Raw genomic sequence first — 23,235 nt, 5'->3', positions numbered from 1 at the left:
CTTCTAGGGACTCTGAATACAACAGCAAACAGTGGATCAAACTGACGCTGATGAACGTTAACACAAGTACACCCAGTGTAAAAAACTCATGATACAAAATTGTTTAGTTTGATTTTAATTCCCATCGGGACATCTGCAGAACTATTGACCCTGTCCACAACCTGTTATTTTGGTTAGAATACGTTATATGTATTGATATGTCAAAATGTTAGAAACTAATGATCATTAAAATATCTCCTCCAAAATGTTTTTTGTGTACTACATAACAAGACCTCACTCCTTATAAATCTATCACACCCCCTGAGCTAAACCAGTCTCATCTCAGTTGAAGCATTTGTAGAAAAAAACTCCACCTGGGATTTGGCTCTTCACAGTCAAAGCCATATAGTGAAATAACAGGGCATGACTGCAGAATCAAATTCTGAAGTTATAACATTGTTCCCTTTTTGGTTACAGTCAGTTAAAGCACTTATTTTGAATATTAAAGACTTTATTGAAAGATATTGTTGAGTAAAATATCCTACTCGTCCTGTTGTACCTGGGTAGGCATTTGGTCTTCAGAAATGTTCTTACAGGAACAGTGTCGATAGGCCCTCCTGAGGATTTCTATTATAATAATGTATGGAATGACTCAACTTCACCTGAGCACTTGAAGACAGAGTAAGGAATTGCTTTCAGTACACAAGTGCACAGTAAATATAGAACTTAAAGTATGTACAATAATTGTTAGCCTTTACCTGTTACTCACAAGAGCAAAGTTAAACAGTCTTAAATTTATTAGTAATATCACCTGCATCACTTTTTCGGAGAGGCATATACTGTATATATATTATGATGACAGAATAATATTCTAGGACTCAAGATGTCTTTTTTTCCTGAAAGATCTTAAGACTGTTTTGTCTTAGTCAAAATGCACTGCCACCATTGTTGTGTTTTTGTCTCTAAGCAGTAATTTTAGCTCTTTGGTACTGTATCTTTCCATTCTCCTTTAATAAGACTTAGCTTAATCCAAATCATACTAATGTCTGTTGGACCTCCTGACCAGCTTGTGGCTTGTTACTGGGGACAGGGTTTGAGTGGGGAGTGTTGTGAAGATGGTGTTGTACAAGGATCTCAGATTCCAAATACTAAAATCAATTTCCACTATCGTAAGTGAAGGGTTTACAAATGTATATGTATATATTATTGTATCAACTTATCGATACAAAGAGATCTAATATGTTGTACCGCGGTCCATATTTCTCCCAGAGGGCATGTCTTTTTTTTTTCCGGAATAATGGAATACAGTAACTGTGATGGATGTTTCAATGCTCTTTTTTCTCATCATTATTTTTTCTCGTTTTTTTTATACATGATGATTCAATTTTAATTTAGCTGCGATGCAGGTTTTTTTTTTTGGTGCAGTGTTAAGCATTCAGCTTACAGGATGTTTGAAAATATGTTTATTTATCTAAAAATATTCTGCCTTTTTTTTTCACTCTGTAAAAAGGAACACTATTTAAAGTGAAAAAAACCCTCCCTGACCCGTTAACCACTGAGGGGGGCTTGATGTGAATAATCTGAAGCACGGCAGCACATTAAATACTTGCTAAAGTTTTTCTGTACAAATGAAGGGGACAGCTAATGTGCAGAAGAAAAGATGGCATGGGCTTATTCTGAATGCTTATTTTCCTGTAACCCTTGATATAGGTAATTAATTTGGCAAGATTATTTTGCATTTAGATTTTTTATTATGTACCTATTTTAAATAAAAATAAAGTAGATTCAGTTTGTTTGTTTACAGTACTATACAGTATATCTATATATCTATTTATCCAGGGTATCTTAATGAGTTGTAAATCGCAGTTTCTGGAGACACATGAGTTTGAAAACCGAAAAGGTATTGGATGTAATGTTTTAAAATGTTTTCCATCCAGGTGAAAACTTTTGACATCGTCCCCACCGTATCAGATGCTAAAATAAATGTTTTTATCAATATTCTTCCAGAATCCCGTTGTAGAGAGCTGACAGTCTCTCTCTCTCTCCCAATTATTTTTAATGTTAAAACCAGGAAATAAAACTATTGAATGGAGTCAGTGATGTAAAGTCATAAAACTGCTAGATCTACTGTAGTTTTTTTAACTTTAGTTATTAATTTCTCAACACATCTAACATTAGTGTTAGTAAGATATGAGAGAACCAGTCTTTAACTGTTTAATTTCAGTATTATTTCTGCGATAAGGTATAATAAATAATGGAAACCTGAATATTTTCTGGACTATGACATTTCTGGAGGGAAAAAAACATAGAGATGTACAGTATATTTAATATATCTGGCTAATGTTCTGATCAGAGGCACTGAATTTGTGATAGTATATTGCTATGGGAAACCTTATGTTATGTATCTTCTACTACTATGTGAAAGAGCTTAATGTGAACACCGTAAGTAGAGTATATCCACTTACACAGTAATGAACCAATGAACAGTAATATGGAAATTAAGAACTGTTTACATAGTAAATAAAAGCTTGTAATATTGTTCTTTAATTCTGTGCATAACACAGTGTTAATTTTCACATAGAGTGGGGTGTTTGGTATACATTTATCAAGAAAGTCTGATATATACTGTACTGCTATATATGTAATTCACTATAATAATACTGTATTGAGAAGACTTAACAAAGCAACAGTGGATATTCAGAAATTTAGCTTTTTGTCATTTTGGAGATACTGTATGCGCTATCACATGCTTTTTTAATTCTATTTTTTAAACAATTTACTTCTTACATATTTTTATGAAGTACTGAGCTGCATCACATTCAGGGCTTTTAGTGCATGAACTAAATAGCGCATGTTTCTTGTCTGTCTCTGCCGACGAGCCCCACTCCAGGTACATGTTATGTTTTGCTTTTCATCAACATTGAAATCAGTTCTGAAATGGCTCGTTAATTACTAATCAGAGCTTTAACCAAGATTGCATGTAAGATGTTCGTTTGTACAGTAAATGCTCCCTTTTGTCCTATAAAGGTAAAAAACACTTAGGGTAGAATGTAGCTAAATGAACAAGCACGTCTGTTTTTAAAAAAATAAGCTCTTGTTTTTTAAAATAATGGTTTACTTATTATAGAGCCAATGATCAATAAAAACAGAAGGATGTATACTTTGTAGGCATTATGAAAGCCTAGGCAATCTTCATAAAGTGGACTAAAGCTGATCAAAATCACCAAGCTTTTTCTAATTCTTCTTTGTGTTTTAGCGTCTCTTTAATTTTGGCATTTTTCTGCTAAACATATCAAGAATCTGCATTAAATTTGATAGAAAGGTTTCCATTTTTTATTTTGAGGCAAGATCATCTGTTGATCCTGCACATCAATTCCTTGCAATGAATACATTGACAATGGTATTTTAGAATTTGTGATTCAAGAAGTTGGGTAAAGAAAATGACAGTGTGTTGGAACATGAGAAGCTGTTGATCCTTACTAGGACTACAAGACACTGGAGACCAGATAAGTGAGTAAAATAACAATGACAAATACAAGTTCACAGTCCAGCAGATTGCACCTTTCCTAAAGGGTATATCAGAGGATTCTTTGCACTAACCCACTTTTTAAAGCAATTAGATGTCAGGAAGAACATAATGTAAATTAAGAAGGAAAAGGCTACGACTTTGTCTGAATGCAGAAATATTCTTCCACACAACCAAGAAGATCTGTCTTAACCTTTTTTTTTTCAATGTGATGGACAAACTCCCTGACAAGGAGTGGGACTGGTACAGAGATCTAATGTACTCTTATTTAAATATAAGATCACCTGTTGGGTAAGTATGAAAACAATCACACAACTTGTAAAAGTGTGATAGTTCTGTCAATTTTGTCCCATCTTATTATAAATTATGTTTATAATATTATTAATAATATATGTGTAGAATACAAATCATCTAAGCTTACACTATATATATATAATTTAGTTATAAAATAATTTGTATAAAAATAGGTAGCCTTTTTAACAGTTGGAATTACATTGTATAGTTTTTTGATAGTGCATCTTACATTTTCTAAAACATTTTACTCCTTACCTGCTAGGAATTTCTTTCAGCCAGTGTTAAAGTAAACTCGATTAATTTTACTCTGTGGTTCACCATGCAAAGCTGGGTGTTTACAAAGCTTCTCATTCAAAAGTGTCATTTAAACTCCTTTCTTTAGAAGAGAGTAAAGAGCACCCATTAAAGATAAAAAGAAAATGACAGTATAAAATCTGATGAAAGGCAATGATGGCTGATATCCATTTTCTTTGGGTTTTTTTCCAGGTCAATAACTTGTGTATTAACATGTCAAAATATGACAAGTGTCATTTTGGAAATTAAAAGTCTGTGTTAATCCTTCATTGCAACAGGCAAAGTATCATTTATGTTTTATACAAATTAGTATTTGTCTTAAAATTGCAAATGTTCTTCTTATTAAGATTAAATCAATGAAAAGTATTTCTGACTTTTCTTGTCTCCACATATTTTTCAGTAGAAAGTTAGGAAGAGATCCACACTGGCTTCGGGGACACCAGACTCCATGTGTCTGGAGAAAGGAGACTGCCATCTTGCAGGTAGTTTCAGTAACTTTGTTTCATTATTGAATAAATAGGTAAATATAATGACAAAAATCTCTCTCTATATTCCCACATTATTGCTTTTTGTCTGTTCGCATGTATGATTTTTATTTGTATGTCCCAAACTATAAAAAGGGAAATGAGCAACAGGTCTTTCTAAAATTCTTAATGAAGCATCCCTATTGCAGGGACAGCATTGAAATTAATGCAATTCTAAATTGTTTTGAAATCTCTTCATTGAGGGCAGAACTTCAGGTATTATTTCCCTGCTGTAATGTTATTAATCTGGAAAAGCTGATACACATAAATACTGACATTCAAATACAAAAATAAAACCGTTTTATTCCCAATTTCACAACAAGGCTTACATGTAGTGGACACATAAAAACAAAAAAAACCCACATAAAAACACATAAGAACAAAGATTGTGAACAAGAAAGAGGAGGCCGCAGGCCTGTCTCGGCCCAGTCTAGTCCTTCAGGAGCTAAGTTAATCTTAAAACATCAGTCTGTCACTTCTTGAAGGAGATCTATTGTAGAAAATATAAATACAAAGAAATTCAACAGATAAATACACAAGAACCAGCAGACAAAATGTGTGATTTTCTTAAGCAACAAAGTATTTCAGAAGGCTGCTGGGCAAAGAATGAAAACCCTCCAGACCATACTAATGTTCTTCAAAGTGTAACATTATGATTTTCTTTTCTTGATATTTCTGTCTCCAAGCTCCCTAAATGGCAAACAACCAAACAAAAAAACATGCTTCTATTATAACATTGCCAGAACATTGTCCTGTGTCCCAAGTTATTGTTTTGCTAAACTGAATTAAGAAAGGAGTTGTTCGGAACACTTAGCATTTATATGCTACTTAATGATAACGTCAGAAAGAGTGTACTGGTAGTTTCTCCAGCAAGGGACAGCTAATTTTAAACGCGAAAACAAAAATGACTGGCAGGAACTCTGCTGGCCAATAAAGAGGAATCTATTTATAGGGTACTAATGGTAAATTTAAGTTGTAAACAACACTAATGATCAAATTATTGATGGTCCAAAGGATTGGGTGAGTAACCTTCTGTATATTAGGTAGAACTATAGAACATCTGGATTCAAGTTTAATTTACTAGCCAGTCATGAACAACAGGAAATGATTGTTAAGGTAGATAAACTACTGTTCATGTAAAATAACTGCATACCTTTTCTAGAATGTATATTTATTAAGATATTGCTTCAGTATATAGCATTTTAAAGCTGTACTTAAAGGGTATTTCTGATGTACTGTATCAATATGTGTTAAATTTCTTTTGAAGTACTCTATTATGTGATATAATAATCCACTAAAAAATCAGAAATACTTTTGTGCAGATCTACAGTTTTGTGGAAAACTACAAATACCTCTGCAGGAGCATGTGAATCTTTAGTTTATTGTGAATAAATGATTTTTTATTAAATGTAAAAACATGAATGAATAAAGTCTCACAGGGCAGCTGTGACTCAACCAGTGAATTGACAGGATTGAAGGAAAACGAAAACGGGCATTAATTAATAAATGAGAGAAACTTCTTTTTCACTTCCTTCGCTAACTGATGAGTCAAATCAGTCTAGAGAACTGTAAGCTGGTTCCTTAGAGTAAAATTTTGAAACACAGACTGGTAGACCAAAAGACAGATGGAGTTTGTTGTTGCATTCTCCTGGAATAACGTGGGTAGGAACAGGAGAAAGTGCCGATACACAGCTGCAATCTGAGCAAGGTATTCCAAATCACAAAAATGTACAGTACTGTATGTGAGCATCTTAAAGTCCCTCTCCTGTTTAAAGGGAAATGATAAGTCTTCCGGTGGTGAGGACCTGTGTTGCAGTTTTTAAGATAGAAAGAGCCATTTTCCCCCCTACCAGAACCAATGCATCTGATGTGGTTTTAGTGAAGGCAGCAAAGGCTGAAGAGTCCAGTCCTGTCCCTGTTTGTGCTGCAACAGTACAGCTCCATCACAAAGGCTCAGTGACAGCAGGGCAGTGCCCACAGGGAGTGTAGCAAAGTGTGTTTAACTGAAAAATTCAGATCCAGGCACATGTACCAATCACTGCTGCCCTCGCCCTGCTGTCTCCTGCTGATTTTACACCTTAAAAAATTTCTTTAAAATTTTAAAGGTGAAAAAAAAGCCAGAAGGGCCAGGAGCAATGAAAACAAAGACTGGATCTCAAAACATGTGATGGTACTCGACGCCAAATTGCAGATCTAGAGTCCTTAATTGAATCTGAATAAAACTGGCTCCTCTAAGCCAATATTCTGAAGTATGGCAAACAGGGGTGATACAATTCCAACTTCATTAAAGACCACTGTATTGTTAGAAATGGGGAAAAAGCAAACCATGCTCATGTTGAGAAAGACCTGCAGTTACTGAAACAGCCAGTGCAAAATGAACACGCAATTTTACAGTGTCTTAAATTACTACTGTAACTATTGGAGCAGCATGATCTCTGCCCACCTTATAGTATTTGTTTTGCATAGTGAGTTAAAATGTTTGAAATCCCATTAGAAGAAGGCCTGTCATGTTTTTTCATGTCTTAAAAAATACCTATTATTTAAAAAATGTATCTTAAATTGTCACCCTTGCAGTATTTCATTCACAGTTATGAAAAAATGTTTGGACCAAATTTTGAATACTTTAACAATAAAAATCATAAGAGCCGTCAGCTATCAGTCTGTGTTTGTTTTACACTGCAGCATATTTTGGTCGTGACCACGACATCGTGAGTATATGAAAGTGTTGTATGACAACAGAGGCGCTGTATGACAGCAGGCTACAATAGATCCGAGTCACTGCACAGCACTGGAGTAGCATATCACGAGTGATGTAACAAGCTATCAAGTTCAAGTCTTTAAATACTAGAAAAGACAACCAATTTGCATTTAGGCTATCAGCTATTGATCTGATATTGACAATATTGATATGACACTTATATCTTTCAATGCACTGAATTTAGAATTTCAATCATATGGTTATTCAATAACACCCTAGAATGTAGAATTTCAATACACTTCAATAAACGTTAATACAAGTACAAAAAGTAATCTTTTTGAGCTCATTTAGTGTTAAGAAAAAATCTGTAAAACTTAAAGTGTTTAAGCTGAATTATTGTACTCTCTTAATTGAAGGAGTAATTTTTTCTGGTCTTTGATTTTGTTTTGTTTGCAGGGGATGTATGTGGCCCAGTCAGGGGTTGAAAAGACAAAAACATGACACTCTCTGGTGAAATAAACCCAGATGCCAGCATCAGGTAAATAGCAAGGGGAAATTCTTCACGTTTCAGACAACAGGCCATGCTAAACATGTCAGTGCTGATATTGTCATTCTGGTTAAAATAATATATAATGTAATTATGATCTTCAATATGGTCTTCAGTACTCCACTTCAAGTATTGTATGGTAGATGAAACAGGGTTCAAAATAGTATATTTTCTTTTTGTGAAAGGTCTTTATAATTTTACAAATTAAGTCAAGCCACTTTTCTTCTAGGAGTTAAAGTTTTTACATAAAAAAAAGATATTTGAGATTTTGGGCAAAATGCCCTTTTTATCATGATTCCAATGAGAAAATAATAACATTTCATATGAAATAATTTGCCCCAATTTCCTAATGATAAGCAAATACTGAAGACATACCAAAGTAAAGGTCCGGTGAATTATACATCTGTAAAGACTATTTGGTAAAGTGACTAAGAAAAGAAACAGAATAACTTTGCCATTAGGGAATGGTAAGAATATACCCTATAACACAAACCTTTGGGTTTGCTCAGTATGTTGGGTAACTGATAACACATCTCTTCTTTTAAAAAGACTTTACAAAAATATTAAGTGACTGAATAGACAAGCTTGTTATTGAACAACTGAATGTGTTTTAAAAAAGACACAAAATATCTTTATAATTCGTATTGCCAGGAGTTCACTATAAGGTACCAAAATTGTGTTGATTACAGTAAAACTTTGGTGAACATCAAATAAATTTAAAAAATGATAATCTTCTGTCAAAGATATAAGATTGTTTTGCATATTTAGCATGCCATCTTCTGTAGTGATTCATCATAAAAAGACCTACATTTAGAAACGTTGTTCCGTATTAGGTAATGCAGACTTTCCACAATGCTTTCAGACAGAGTTCAAGTTCACAGATACCACTGTAATAAGTAACAACCAGAAGAGCAGTCATAAAACTCTATAGTCTTAAATTTTCCATTAACAACATGCAGACAGAATATCCAGAGGGTGTGTAGTTTTCACTATGTTTCTGGGTTTTTGTGAAGACTGTTCAGTTGCTTTGTGTAGATGTTATTATTAATATTTAGATAATTTAGTTGTTTATATAGCTGTGGTCTTAACCAGATGGTGTCCATTCAAAACAATTACTGACATTTACAGCAATATTTACAAAGTGCAAAATGTATGTTCAGTAGCGGAAAATTAAAGTTTAAAATAAAACTAACATAAAAGTATTAAGAAAAACAATATGAAGTACAGTAATTATTTTAGTTAATTCAAACAAAACCTTCATAGTTCTTCACAGAGACACTTGGAGTAGATGGCATGCTTCTTCTTCAAATTAAAATGGTATATTTTTGTTTTCTGCACATTTATTTGGAGAAAAGATGTCATGATTATAGAGAATGCTGATACTGTACTTAGTGTATGTGATTTTGAACCCATTACAATATAACATTTTTGTTATAATAAAAAATTGGATGGTACTGATGTCAGATATATTGATCTTACAACTATATATATCAGTCTCTATTTTTATTTCAAGTTATAAGAAAAAACGTTACTGAGGATAATAGTTGCTCTTTTATATATAGTATTCTTTTAGCAGACAGAATTAATTTGCTTAAAACACTTTTTTTTTAATTGCAGGGAAAAAAATCTTAAAAAACAACCTTCAGTGTTGTTGGGATGATTTTATAAAGTAAAATAAATATCATAACTGTTTCTCTACAGCTCTCCTACTTCAAAAGTAACTTTTAACCACTTAAACACCAGGGACCATTAAAATAAGTGTCAGGTTATTATTTGTAACTTTGATGTTGGTAGTAGCTTCTACCCAGTCATGTAGCATTTGGGATATTCATATGCTGGATCTATTCTGGGGCCCTGCCTGTGGTATTGGTACTGTACATGTTTAAATAGACATGTTACACAAGTTCTGCAAAAAACTGAGATGAAACGAGCAGAATGGAACCCAGAGAAATTAACGGGCATGTTATATAAGTTTAAAACAAGAGTCACGGAAGGAGAGTGAAAAGTGGAGGCTGAGAAGTCTAGTAAATTGTGTACAGCTAGTTAGCAGAACCAGCTCTGCACAGCCACGTGTAAAATGCTCATTGATGGAGGGGTCTCAGTGCTTGTTTCTGGGTGCTTTTCATGTAGGAGGTGCTAGGGCTTCTAACACTAATTTTTTTATTTCTTTGCACCAGTGTTTGTGCAGGAGGGCCTAGGACTGCTATGAACTGCAGTGAGAGGCACAGACAGAGAAAGAAGCTGCAGAAGGTTTAGAACTATTCTTTAGCAAAAAGTGTGCAAACGCAGTTTACACGTCTTTCAGTATACTGTACTGTATGTAATTATTTTCTTATTTTGTTGATTTTGAAGAATACATTCAAGGGGTAACATAATTTAAGCATGCAGTAAAAGATTTTAGCATGAGAGCATTTTAATGTAGGCATATGAGACATGGCATCTTCTTTTTATTTTATTAATGGGATCCCTGTTGTTCAGACTTAGTCTGCAGCTGAATTACCTGACATGACATGAATTTTGTAAGGGGTGCTGTATATTTTCCGGCCTCCAAGTTCAGGCGGTAGTTAATGAAAGAAAAGCATGCAGTTGATATAGAGGGTGATAGACAAATGCATGAAGTGAAACATGGAAGATTTCATTTAGTGCATTACATTGTGTATTATTATGTGTGCATTTACAGTACATACAGTAAGTATGTGGTCATATACTGTACCATAAGGGGTTGATCCCTGGCCCAGCACAGTTGCTAAGCGGCACGTCTGATCAGATGAGCAGTTTGTAAAGACTTGGAACACATGGGTTTTGTTCTGGTTAATAAATTAATTGGTTTCATGTAAGTCGGAAAAATGGCCAGCTCTGGTCAGAGCTGGATCCCCCAAACTGCTTTATTGAACAAATAACCTCTTTCAGTGGTCAAAACGAACTTGCTCCCGGTGTTTCCAAGAGTGTAGTTTATGGGGGACCTGTGAAACGTGCGAGAGCAGGACTCTCCAGATCCAGAGTGGTCCAGGCTCGTGTATATTAAATCACAGGGCTGGTAGAAAAAACAAGGGCAAAGTCCAGCAAAAGGAAAGGACAGTAGGGCAGATATTTTCACCACTTAAAAGTAACCCCAATCTGAACCCTTAGAAACTTTTCATGGGTCATTCTTGTTTGTATGACTTTTACTGAATGGAGAGCTATAATGTCCATAGACAGTGCATTGTTTTATGTTTTGAAAATACCATAAATATGAAAACAATAGGTTTTGCCTGAACCTTGTTGAAGTTACAATTCAAAATGAGACTTGTCCTAGTTAATATATGAATGATTTAAAAAAAAAGAACTGCATACAGACTAATCTACAGTCTACTTACCAATAATATTCAATATATATTTTTTAAAATATATGTCTCCTGGTAGCTTTAGATACTTCTGCTCAAGTAAAAGTCTGTCATTTTAATTAATAAGAAAAGGGGAGGGAACTAGGGGTTCAATTAATGTTCTGTTTCATGTATCTGCGAAAACTGGTCTGTTTTTAATGTATGCAATAAACGCTGTAGAAACATAACCCTTCAAAAATGACCTTACGTAAAAATTAATATACTGTATAATATATACATTTAAAAAATCAGATCTTAAATTAAAATGTGATATTTTGCCTGATAATTGTAATGTTTTTGAAAATTGTCCTATTACCAATACGTTATACTTTCCTTTCAGAGAAAACTTTCCAGCGATGCAGTCCTTACTGGAAGGTGATATCTGACTGTCAGGTAAATTTTATTTTTACCGATTTATTTCAAAGGGTTTAACAGTACAAACCAATTTAATTGCTTCATAGCTCCCTAGTCTGTTTCTTCAACTTACCTGAATCAGGTAGCGATATTATATACAGTATTACCTCAATATAATATTTTTACAAAGACTTTACAAAAACATTAAATTACTGAATTGACAGGCTTGAATGAAAGAACAACTCCTAAAATAGAATTATTTTCTTTCAACAACACAATTCTAAAAAAAGACCGTCTCTTACGACAACAACCTTAGAGTCTGTAAAGCAGGCCGACAAATTAAGAAAAATATGTGTCAGCTAAGGTACAGTAGCTACATTTTTAAGACTCTGTTTACAGTTTAAAAAGCTGTTGAATTAATTTGTTTCAGAAAAACATTGGCTGTCATTTTTAAAATTTGAATGTATCCGCCTGCTTTAAAATCGCCCCAGAATGTGTAACTTGCCTGGATTCTTCAAATAAAAGTTGCTGTTTTAAAAGATTTTTTAATAGAAAAGGAAAGAGGTTGAAGAGGGTAAATATTTTATTTGAAAATATATATTGTTTAAGCGTAGACAAATAATACAGTTTGGTTTGACTTTATTATGCAGACATTTTAATTAAAGGAAAAAAATGTCGTATTGCTTACAGACGAGAAATAAGAAAGTAGAATAAAGATGGACTGTAATGAATGTAGTTAAAACCACACACTGCAGAAGGTGGTCTGTCAAACTATATAAGAAAAAGCTTACTAAATAGTGCGCCCATAAAGATTCGTTTTTTACCAGAATTTTGTTCGGGTTTCAGTAATGCTTTATTCAATTCTATTATACAATATACTATTTGTAATAACTGTGAGAGGGCTGTCTTACTAATCAAACCCGGATCATATAAGTGCACGCTCTGAAGACACTCGAATAAACGTCAGAAGTTGACGCCAAGTCATATCCACAACTTTGGGCTGTTTTGCTTTTCGTGTTGGAAGAACTTGTATTCCAGAAAAAGTGAAACATAATAAATTCGCTGTCCAGTGTGTGAGTGCTGATCCGACTACAGGACGGAGCGTCGCAGAGCAACATCAATGCATCAATACTAATAGTGACGTGGATTTAAAAAATGGATCATTTACGTTGGAATCCACCGTCTGAATTTAGAAATGTCGATCTGTGGGGTCTTCTGGCCTGTTGTGGAATGGATGGCGAAAAAACATTGAAATGAAAAGTCTGACATGCTGTAACATGTGCCGACTTTAAAAAAAAAATCTATATATTTAGATTATATGCATAGTTTTGCCTTTTATTTTTAAATTTGTTCCTCTAAGGCTTTATTACAGTAGGTCTTGCATAAAACTGAATTTTATTGTCTCTAGTATGTTGGAGGAGTAGCTCAAAACGTTCAGTGCTAACAGGCTTTTGCAATTTTGAACGCAGAATGTTTTATTGAAAAAACGTTACTTTGGGAGTTCTTTACGTGTAATAAGTCTCATACCTATTCTGTAAAATTGTGAAAGAAATGTATTTTTTTGCAAAGGGGTGAATGTGTTGTTTGTGCATTTGGATTATTTTTCATGAATTCTAAAAATAAAGACAAATGTTGGTTCCTGAAAAGGCGTTTACTGCCATGCTTCTCAAAATGAATAGCGAATTGCGATGTTCTATATTAAAATACAATTGTAAATGAATATAAAAGTGAAGTGAAGACGTTTATTTAAAAAGTAAAATTATGCAACTATTTGATTAAACATTAAGCATTTGAACAACATAGAATTTTACTAAGCGTTGCTCGAGGCATTATATAAAAAGAGGTAAAATGTCGTTTTTACAATGTTAGGTTTAATTTCACCTTTATTAATGCTTACTAGATATCCTTTTCTACTATTTAAATATACAAATGCATTGTGCAAAATTATATTTGTGCTTTACAATACAGTTATGAAATGCTAAAAGAATGCAGGTGTAAGAAACTGAAAAATATATTTGACCAATACGTTGCTATTATTGTATTTGTGAAATCTTAATTCTGAATGCAGTGTTCTTCAATTATCCCTGTGTGAGAATGTAACCATCTAGGCAGAAAAACGATTAGCTTATGTATGAATACTAAAACCTATCTTGCAATAAATACTTACTCACAACATCCTAAAAACATGCATTTTGCTTTTTAAGAGGATTACACAATACACTGTACAGTTATGTTTTTAACATATTGCCTTTTTTCTGCATTAGACAGGCTGTAAAATGAGGTGTGTTCTTCGTGAATCAGAGCAGTGAGGAAACGTGTGCGGTGCTGTGTGAGTGTGTTCGAGGGTGTGTGTGTCTCTCTGTGTATATATGTAGTGCATATACAGTACATGACATATTTTTAACTCGGATATTTTGGAAAAAGTGGTATAAAATCTGAAGGCTTTAATTTAGTATTGAATTAAGTTCTGGATCTTTTCTGTGATCTTGATGACATATTAAAATTAAATCATACTGTAATAATCTGACATCGATTCAGCTAGGGCATCTTACTTGTTGTTGTTGTTGTTGTTGTTGTTGTTGTTGTTGTTTTAAAAAAAAACGTACATCATATATTCCAGATAAAGTATGTTGGGGGTAAAAGTAAAGTTCCTTAAATAAGGTTATTTTTCAGCTCTGATGAATTGTTACAGTCGAGGGAAGGATCTTCACGCTAACAGGCAAAATTGTTCCAAGATCAAGCTCTCAAGACTGATGTTTGTTTTAATATGATGTATAAATTGTCCGTCTGTTTTTTTGACAGAAGGCAGCATCCTCGTGTGTTCTGGATCTGTCATGTTTGTTTGTATTGAAACAAGAAAATATGTGGACATTTCTTTGACAAAGTTGTTTTTTAAACTCAGCTATCAAGAATAAACGGCTCCATTGTGTTCTGGTTTTAAAATGACTTGTGGTTTGCCAATATTTTGTGTTTTAATTCCATGCACACTCTGGTCAGCTTGCTCGGTCAGGAATGGGTTAATGGCGTTGGTATACAGCTTGCACTCAGACAAAATTCTCAGACACCTTGCTGTTCTTAACAAGCGCCAATAAACCGAAATCATAGATTTGTTTGCTTTTTAATACATACAACACTATTTATTCCATATTCTCTGAATGCTGTTTATGTAACTACGATGCTTCCGCCTTTGAAACGTGTTGCTGTTTTCGCGAGAGTTTGAGGGAGACGGCACCAATCAGGCGATTTTGCTCTGCTTTATGGGAATTATAGTCTTTTTTCAGCCTTTTTTTTTCAGAAGACGCAGCTACACCCGCTGACAGGAAAGGAATGCTTTTAAAGGAGCGACACGGTAAGGTTTCGCAACAGAAACCGCAAGCCCTTCCATTTGTGTCGAAATGTGAGGTTTAGCAACAAAAACACACAGTGCAAACCATGAAACAGGAGGATATATTGTCCATGGGTGAAACTCACTTCTGTGGGCGGGACAAAGAGAGTGCCTGATCTCCACAGATCACACTGGTTGGCGGTGGCACCTCGGTCGTTAATGATTGGCGTGTCTGCGAGCCTGTAATCTCTTTGAAAAGGCGCGCAAGGGGGCGGGGATAGAGTGGACTTTCCGGGGACCAATCATATCAGCGTTCCATTAATGACAGCTCCCCATTCATAAAGTGGCGTGGGCAGAGCAGCACAGCGCGTGGGTTCGAAGGCTCAGTCCTGCGCTCTAGAACGGGGAGCGCGGCCAATCGCGGGGCTGCGGCGCAGGCTGCTGTCATTGTCATCCAATCACCGGCCGCCCCAGCGCAGCCCTGCTCCCTCCCCTTCCCCGCTCTTGAAAGAGAACCGTATGAATGAGCGCGTCCTTTCGGAAATTGACAGTTGAGTCGAGCAATGGCCGGGCGGATTTCCTTGACGGGCGTGCGGCTCGTCCAATCATAAGCGGAGGTGGGCGGGCCCGAAGTATAGGAGTAGGAGGGGGCGTAGCCTTGTCGCTTCTGCTAGACGGTGGAGAGAGAGTGTGTGTAGGTACTGCAACCTGCGCTTCGCTGGGTCTGGCCGCGGTTTTTCTTCCTGCTCCACGTTCCCCAGTCTGAATCCCTCCGGCACGGTAGTGGACCCCAGAGCCGCCGCCATGCAGTCCTCGCTGGAAGCCTTCCTGCGCCTGTCCGAGGCGCCCCTGTACTGGGTCGGGGCGCTGACCGCGGCCTGGGTGTCTCTGCGGCTCGCCTGCCGGCTGCTCGCCGGGTTCCGTGTGTGGGTGGTGGGCAACGGACAGCAGGTGGGGCCTCGGCTCGGGAAATGGGCAGGTGAGCGCCTTCCTTCGCGGGACCCCCCCGTTCAACCCCCCTCCCCACCCGCCTCAGCAGCGTGAAAGCTGCCCGTGTGTAGAGAAACAGGTAGAAGCGTGCCCCTGTGTTGCGCAGCAGCGGCTGTGGGCGCACCGAGTCGGTTTCTGTCCCTGTCGGTGAAGGGTGTTGGACACTGGCGCGCCGGGGGGAGTGCCGCTGGTTCCGGGGCTTTTGAAATCCGGTGCCAGCTCATTACAGCAGCAGCCGCCCCGGCGCGCAAGGCACTGGGTCAGAGGTGATGGTCTCAACTGCGAGTCGGGCGCGCTCCGGGCTGTGCGTGGACGTGCAGCCGGGCGAGGGCGGGGGCTCCTCCGCGGCCCGGCCCGGTGACCTGTGTGCCTCGGCTGATGCGGTGCCGACGCCGCTGTTCTGCTCTCGTCCGGCACGGCGGACTTCGCCGCTGAAACACATGTGCTCGGGGGGTGGGTGCTGGTGGCCACTGACTGTTTTCGCGGTGTTGAGAGCCGCTGGCAAGTATACCGTGTTAACTGCACGTCAGAAGCCGAAAGAGGACGGTCCAGCATGGGTTCGTGGCGGACGAGAGTGAAGTTAGACGAAGTTGGATAGTAAGCTGAGTTGTCTTCGCAGGGGGTGGACGGTGATCCGTCTGAAACGCCCCTGTGCTCAGTGCTTGGAAGGCAGGTCAGGTGGTGCCGGGGGTCGCCAGCCAGCCCCCCACACCCGTGCTGCCGGGGGCCCGTGTACAGCGCGCCAACCCCGGGACCCTCCGCGTCCTTCTCGCTGAAGGAATGCGTGACGCAAATCCAGGCCAAGGAGTTAATCCCTTTCAAGCGCACCTCTGATTCACTGCTCAGGAAGCTCCCCAGCAGCGTGCTTGCTCAATATTGGGGTGGGAAAAAAAGTGACGTGAAGGGTGTGTTTTGTCTTGAGTGTCGGCCTTTGCTCCTAAAACTTTGAGTCCCTCCCTGTGGTCTCTTTTGTTTCTAGAAAGATTTCATTTCTAATGTGGCACTGCTATTTGTTAGGAAGGAACAGTATGAAACCGTCCAATCATTTCTTCTCCACATTCAAAGTACAAGAAGAGCCCACCAGGCCGCCCTGAGACTTCAGTGTGCTCAAAGCCACTTACAATTGGCTGGTGTACTGCGTTTTGTAATGGGCTTGGCTCACAGTGTGATTTGTCATCCTGCTCCAGCTTGTTGTGCCTGTCCTGGCTCAACTGGGCTGTTTGGTTTTTGGAATCAGTTGATAATTCTGCATTGCAAACCTGTACTGCAGAGAAATCCCAGCGTCTGAGGCAAGATGGAAACAGAATTTAGTTTTGAAATCAGCATAACATTACAAAAAAAAAAGATTTGAGTGTCATCCTTAAGTTAATTCCAGGTTTAAAAAAAACTTATCGTGCCTTATAAGAAGGAAGGGGCGTCTGCTGCAGTGGGGGGCAGGTGTGGCCGTCGCGCTCCGGGAGGACCTGAAGTTCCTGCAGCGCAGGTCCCTCTGGCTTGGGCGAGCGGAGAGGAACCCGATGGGACAAAGCGGCATCTGTGCGAACTATGGCAGGAATGCGGGAACTCATCTCGAGATGAACCGTTCAAGGATATGGACACAGGTCGCCGCTGCCGGCTTTTCCAGCTTAGGAATGCCCCTCTTAAGAAATAGTTCTTGAATCTGGAGAAAGGACAAAGCCCTGATGCTCGTCCTGTTAAATCCTCTAGCCCACCCCTCTGTTTACTGTGCCTATACTGTATATGCAGTTGTATGCCAGTATGCAGCGTTGATGACGAGGGACGTTGTCATGTGGGCCTGTTGATCTCTTCAGGGCTCTGCAGTAAAACGAGCAGCTTTGGTACCAAGGTAGCGCCCCAAGCATGAAATGAAGCTGATAGTTCTGCCCCTCACTGTCCATTGACTGAAGCAGTTGTCAGAGGCAATGGGAATGTAGGATTGATGAGGGGAAAAGCTCAGTGGCTTTATACTTCCTTTGGCAGTTTGCTATGGCAGTGCCTTCGATCATGCATTTCGTAATCGGGAGTCTGTTTAGAGTTCACTGATCTCCAGGAGACCAGTGCCCAGTGAGTGCTAGTTGTGGCCGAGACCCCGACGCTGAACCCTGCTCCCCTGGAACACCGTAGTCTTCATTGCAGTCGCTTTCATGATGTAACGCTCACGTGAGGGTACAGAGTGCTTCTCAACCGATATCTCGCGGAAATAAAAATCCTAGTTTTTTTTAACAGGTAAATGGGTTATGAAGTGCAACTAACAGGAATATTGTATGGAATTGCATGGAATATCCTTATGGAAGGATAACTGATTATTTGTTGACTTTTTTTAAAACCTCCTAAAATAGAGCAATATCTTTCAAAGGCAGCCAGCTTGGCCTAGGAATTTTCATTAGGCCCCAAGAGCTCTCTACCAAGCCTGTTCTTTCTCACATTCGTAGTCTCTGCTATTGAGAGTAGGTGTTTCCAGTCTTTGAAGATTGTGAAATGTCCTCATTCCTTTAATTCAGCTCTTAATTACTTCAGTTGTAAGCAGGTTCTGTCTGAAATTCAACTTTGAGTTTGAAAGAGCCTGCAGAGAGCCTCTGTTCTCCAGGGAGTTACCAGTCCCTCACTGAGCAAATGCAGGATTAACAAGCAAGCAAGACTCTAGAAGAGAACACTAAACACTAAACTGTTTTACTGTAGTTTAATTCAAGAACTAAATTAAAGTCTGTTTTCAAATTTTTTGTGGCATTTCCAGTATTAATCCTGAAGCGTTCATGCCTTAATTTTCCCATGTGTTTTGTAGTCCTTAACATGTTCAAGCTGCAACAGTATCTTTTTATTTAATAAAGAAACAGCTTTCGGTGTTTGAGTAAAGTCAGTAGACCTTTTATCTCTTCTCTTTCTCTCCCTGTGCCTGAAGACGTTCACAAATCGGAAAAGTCCCTAAAGGGGGGGGGGGACAAAACTCTGCTATTGGGCACAGATGTTGAGAAACGGAAAAACTCATAGCATCATGGGAAAGGAGCTATAAATGGGAGTTCAACCTCGTGGCAATGGATACTGTCCTGTGAGCATTGCTGAATGTGGACACTCTCCTCAGAGCGATTGTCCTGTGGTTTTTGGCCTAGACGCGGGCGTAGTCTGGATCTGGATTGTAGGCCCGGGATCAATTTTGAAACTGGTTTGTTCCGAAATTTAACATTTTTGTTTTCAAGATTTTGTTTCTGCGAGCTTCAAGATGGTCTTGGTCCTGGGGTTGGAAACAGCTTGTGATTTTTCGCGCGGACGCGAGTGTGGAGAGGGAAAGGGCAGTCTGCCTCCCTGCATGCGCGTGCAGTCGGAGCGCGCCTCTTTGCTCAAGCCTCGCTCGAACAGTTTTGTGAGGGTGCTGCTAAAGCAGTGGTTCTGCCGGGTGTGCGTGTCCCCAGCGCCTGGGACCATGAAGGTTAGGAATGAGAGGAGGCCCTACAGCCCCTCTGGCCGGTTTGGTACAGTAGTTGGCAGTGAATTGATCTGAGTGTCTCATGCAGGCGTTGCTTGAAGGAAACCAGGACAGGCTTGAACAGCATGGCTGGGTAGCCCGTTCCCTCAACCCGCAGCCCTGTGGGTAACTTCCTCTCCCCCCACCAGCTTGCTGTGGGCATGTGAGGCAAATACGAGCGCTGCCGGACGTACTGTATACTGTTCTTCAAGGAGGTGTTTATTCAAGCTCTTTGCATGACTGGAGTAAGAGCCTGTCTTGAAGGTTGCTACATGACTGAAAGCATTCCTCCTGTTGAAAGGATAACTTTTTCCTTTTCAAAAAAAGGAGAGTGATGCTCCAGTCGTTGTCATGGTGCAGGTACTTCGGTATCCTGAGTGTCCTGACATCTTTGCCCTGGTGATTGCATTAAATCATCACTGAATTGGAACTTGTGATCTCCGCACCCTAGAACAAACAAATTAGCTGGTAGCTCTGTGAAATCATCCCAGAACACAAAAACCTTAGAGGCTGCATTCATTAAGGCAGGAGTCTATCCCACTTTGAATGGTGTTGACTGTGCAAAGACATCACCTGATCTGTGGTAGGAACAGCTGTGGGTTGGGGTTTAAATGCTGGAGAGTGCACTTAATAAAATAGGACAGAACTGATCAGGGACTCTAGGTTTCTTCACAGGCTGCTTCGGGTTTAAAGAAAAAATGGTTTGGGCACTTTTCTACCAAAGGACACAGTATACTGTATGTGCTAACAATTCTAGGTCACTATTCCACTTTATTAGTGATCTTACAGATGTCTGTGTGCAGAAGAAGAAAAACAAAATCTCCAAGAATACAGGTTTGCGCACGAACTGTTAGAATTCAGTGGAGGGGAAAGATTTTAGTAACGGGATGGCCAGCCCTCATCTGGGATAGTCTCAATCCAGCTGGCTGCCTTAAACTTCAATTTCTGCGCACTGGCAGCAGCCTGGTTTCAAGCAGTAATGTGGCTGCATAGGTAGGTGATTTCTTCATTAAACAGCAAACACTCGAAATGAAAATCCCAGCACACTGTAGCTCTTGAGGTTCGGCCATTCCCGATTTAATTGAACTATCACACTAATTTGTTCACGTGATCCAAGTGTTTAAAAATTGATGATTCAACGAGTCACCCTTCATGGCAGCTCGGGCCCGAGGTGGACACCCCTGCTTCCTGCAGCTGGGTAACTGTGATGGTCTTTGCCCTGGTCTCCCTATATACAAGCTTCAGGTGGTCTAAAACGTAGCTACTTGGCTTCTAATGCATTCAAGGCTCTTTTGCCACGTTACCCCAGTTCTGACGTCTTTGCTGGCTTCTCATTCCCCAGTGCCTTCACTTCAGAATCTTACTTTTAACATCCAAAGGCCAAATCCCTCTGGCATGTCCTTGGTGTCCATGTGCTGAGGCACATCCTACAGGTACGGTAATTAAAAGGAACAGTAGTACCTTCTTATACAGCAGTACAGGCGTCTTTGGCTGTGTGCTTTCAGCTCCCTTGATCCACAGCTCCAGTGCTCCCTCCCTAGCGCTCAGAGAAGTGTGAACTCCTTTATAGCTTTTAAATCGAGACTCAAGACACCTGTTTTGTCAGGTCTTTAATTAGTGTCTGCCTTTTTCCGCTTATATTTCTTTGTTTTAGTTTAACGTTATTTAGATTTTATTTTTCTCTAATAATACTAATCGACTAATAACTTCTCTCAAGTCACAGAAACTTGCTTATTTGTTTCCTTATTGTGTTTTCATTCTGTAAATTGTTATTGGTCTGTCTGGTCATCATGACCTTTATTTTAGCCAGATTAAGGTTAATCCAGTTCTGGTTCACACAGAAAAGACTTTAGGATATTGCTTATTTTTATGTAGACACTTTTATCTAACTAAATCCTTCATCTCTTCTGAATTACTCCCTGGTAATGAGTGCAAATTCACCAAACTTGAATTGATCTCTAGGAGCGGAAACAATCGCTAACGAGCTACTGTAGACACCTTCTTCCAAAGACCTGTTAGTCTACTGTTGTTCCTGCTGTCCGTGTGTTCCCAGCAGCGAGCGAGTGTTCAGTTGAGGGTGCAATCCTGCCTGTGCTCTGTGTGGGATGGTCTCTGTGTTGCTTCAGATTTTGTCAGGACAAAGTGCTTTGCAATAAAGGATGGGTGGATTTTGATTTAGAAACTTTGGAAATCATGGAGCTCTTTTTCTGCTAAACTGAAATTTTTGGTTTTTCGCTGATATTTTACGATAAGTAGGTTTCTCGTTTTGCCATTAATGGGTAAATCCAGGTGTTGCATATATTTATAACAAACTATAATCTCAAAATGGGAAATGCAGAGCAAGAAGAGGCTACTTATGGGGGGGGGAAGGCTTATGTTTTTTAGACAATAGGGGGAAGCAATTATAGGCAAACAATATGAGGATATACAGTAAAGGACAGAGTTTAAATCAATTAATATTATGTTAAAACTCTGTAACTCCCTAACAGGGTCTTATATAGAGCATTGTGTAGAACTTGTCACCCTGTTATAGAAACAGTGTTGCTATTCTGCAGTCCGTCTGCCAAAGAGGAACCTAACACGCATTCCAGGGCACAAGGAAGTGTCCTGTGCCGATGGGCAGGAGGACCTGTTCCTTGAACAGACAAGAAGGGACCCGGTCTGTCCCCGGACGGGACCCTGAGAGGGGGCTCAGCCTGCATGCATCTTCAACACCCACAGAAACAGTCTCCAGGAATATGCAGTACCAAAATGCATTTTTCTTTGCAGAATTCATTCCACATGTTTTGCAATCATTATTTTGGTAGAAGCTACACAGTGACAGAGTTTTTTCATGCTTTCAAAACCAGAAGGTAAATTAAGTAAAGATACTGGGGTTTGTTTTTTTGTAGGGTTTGTTTTTTCCCAAATTATTAATTTCTGCAGTATCTCGTTTAATTTGCTCAGTGGCTGTCCTGCACAGACACTTCTTCAGATAAAATATCAGTTGCTTTTAATAATGATTTCATTTTCACATAGCTCATTAAACGACAAATCAAGTGAATCAGGTTTAACGAGGAGGTATTGTGTAGGACGTCTGCCACCTTGTAGACTTTCCTTCTTGAAAACTGTGCGCTTGGTTTTAAAGAGCAAGCAGTACCCCTAGGGGTCCTGCATTTCACATAGAACAGCAATCAGATTAACACCTGTGGTTTGGAGTTAGGAGTTTCAGATGGATTTATAGAGCCTAAACTGTGGAGTAATGGCATTCCCCTTGGTACAAGAAACATCTCCTTGATGGAAGAAGCTTCTCTCATTTAGTAATTAGAACTGTGGACAGTCATTCCCTAATTGACAATGACTCCGTTGATGGAGAACTGGTGATACGTGAAGGGAAAATCTAGACCATAAATAACAGGTGTTCTAAATTCAGAAGGGATAAAAACAGATCAAATTCAAATGGAGAACCCTCTTGCTTATCTGGTTGCTTACTGATCCCATCCTTTAGATGAGACGTAAAACCGAGGTCCTGACTCCTTGTGGTCAGTAAACATCCTCAAAGTTTTCATGGGGTGTTACTTCGGCGTCCTGACCAAATTTCCCCCTGGCCTTTCCCAATCATGGCCTCCTAATAATCACCATGTATGAACTGGCTTCATTCCTCTGCTCTCCTCCCCACTGAGAGCTGGTGTGTGGTGAGCGTTCTAGCACACTCTGGCTGCCGTCACATCATCCAGGTGGGGCTGCACATTGGTGGTGGTGGAGGGGATCCCCATTACCCAAGATAAGATCATTTTATTGGCCATATACAATTTCTTGTATTAGAAATTCCTTTTCACATCTTTTTGCAAGGATAAGGGCCTTGCTCAGGGGCCCAACGATGTAGGATTCCTCTGCCGGCCG

At 39.0% G+C, this 23,235-nt stretch overlaps 1 protein-coding gene and 2 long non-coding RNA genes across 6 annotated transcripts in view; 2 read left to right on the top strand and 1 right to left on the bottom strand.

Moving 5' to 3' along the window:
* LOC107075795 (uncharacterized) overlaps positions 1 to 14,577 on the top strand; it is a 68,240-nt gene extending 53,663 nt beyond the window's left edge. Inside the window, exons 6-10 of one of the 4 annotated variants that reach the window (XR_001477311.2) lie at positions 4,494 to 4,575; positions 7,772 to 7,853; positions 10,040 to 10,112; positions 11,565 to 11,617; positions 14,381 to 14,577. This is a non-coding gene — a long non-coding RNA (uncharacterized lncRNA). Of the gene's footprint in view, positions 1 to 4,493; positions 4,576 to 7,771; positions 7,854 to 10,039; positions 10,113 to 11,564; positions 11,618 to 14,251 lie in introns of all 4 variants that reach the window. The other 3 variants (XR_001477307.2, XR_001477308.2, XR_001477303.2) reach the window with 3 other exon arrangements.
* Positions 1 to 23,235, bottom strand: part of LOC138224455 (uncharacterized) — a 115,584-nt gene that overhangs the window by 20,434 nt on the left and 71,915 nt on the right. The gene's annotated exons all lie outside the window — the stretch shown is intronic.
* hsd17b12a (hydroxysteroid (17-beta) dehydrogenase 12a) overlaps positions 15,562 to 23,235 on the top strand; it is a 47,556-nt gene continuing 39,882 nt past the window's right edge. Inside the window, exon 1 of the mRNA XM_006642442.3 lies at positions 15,562 to 15,882. Within this exon, the coding sequence (XP_006642505.1) occupies positions 15,708 to 15,882 (175 nt within the window). The 5' untranslated portion in view covers positions 15,562 to 15,707. The remainder of the gene's footprint in view (positions 15,883 to 23,235) is intronic.

The sequence above is a fragment of the Lepisosteus oculatus genome, chromosome 21 (assembly GCF_040954835.1).
Source record: "Lepisosteus oculatus isolate fLepOcu1 chromosome 21, fLepOcu1.hap2, whole genome shotgun sequence".
NCBI classification, from domain to species: domain Eukaryota; kingdom Metazoa; phylum Chordata; class Actinopteri; order Semionotiformes; family Lepisosteidae; genus Lepisosteus; species Lepisosteus oculatus.
Note: the sequence above shows the minus strand (reverse complement) of the source record. Positions and strands in the feature narration are given on the sequence as shown.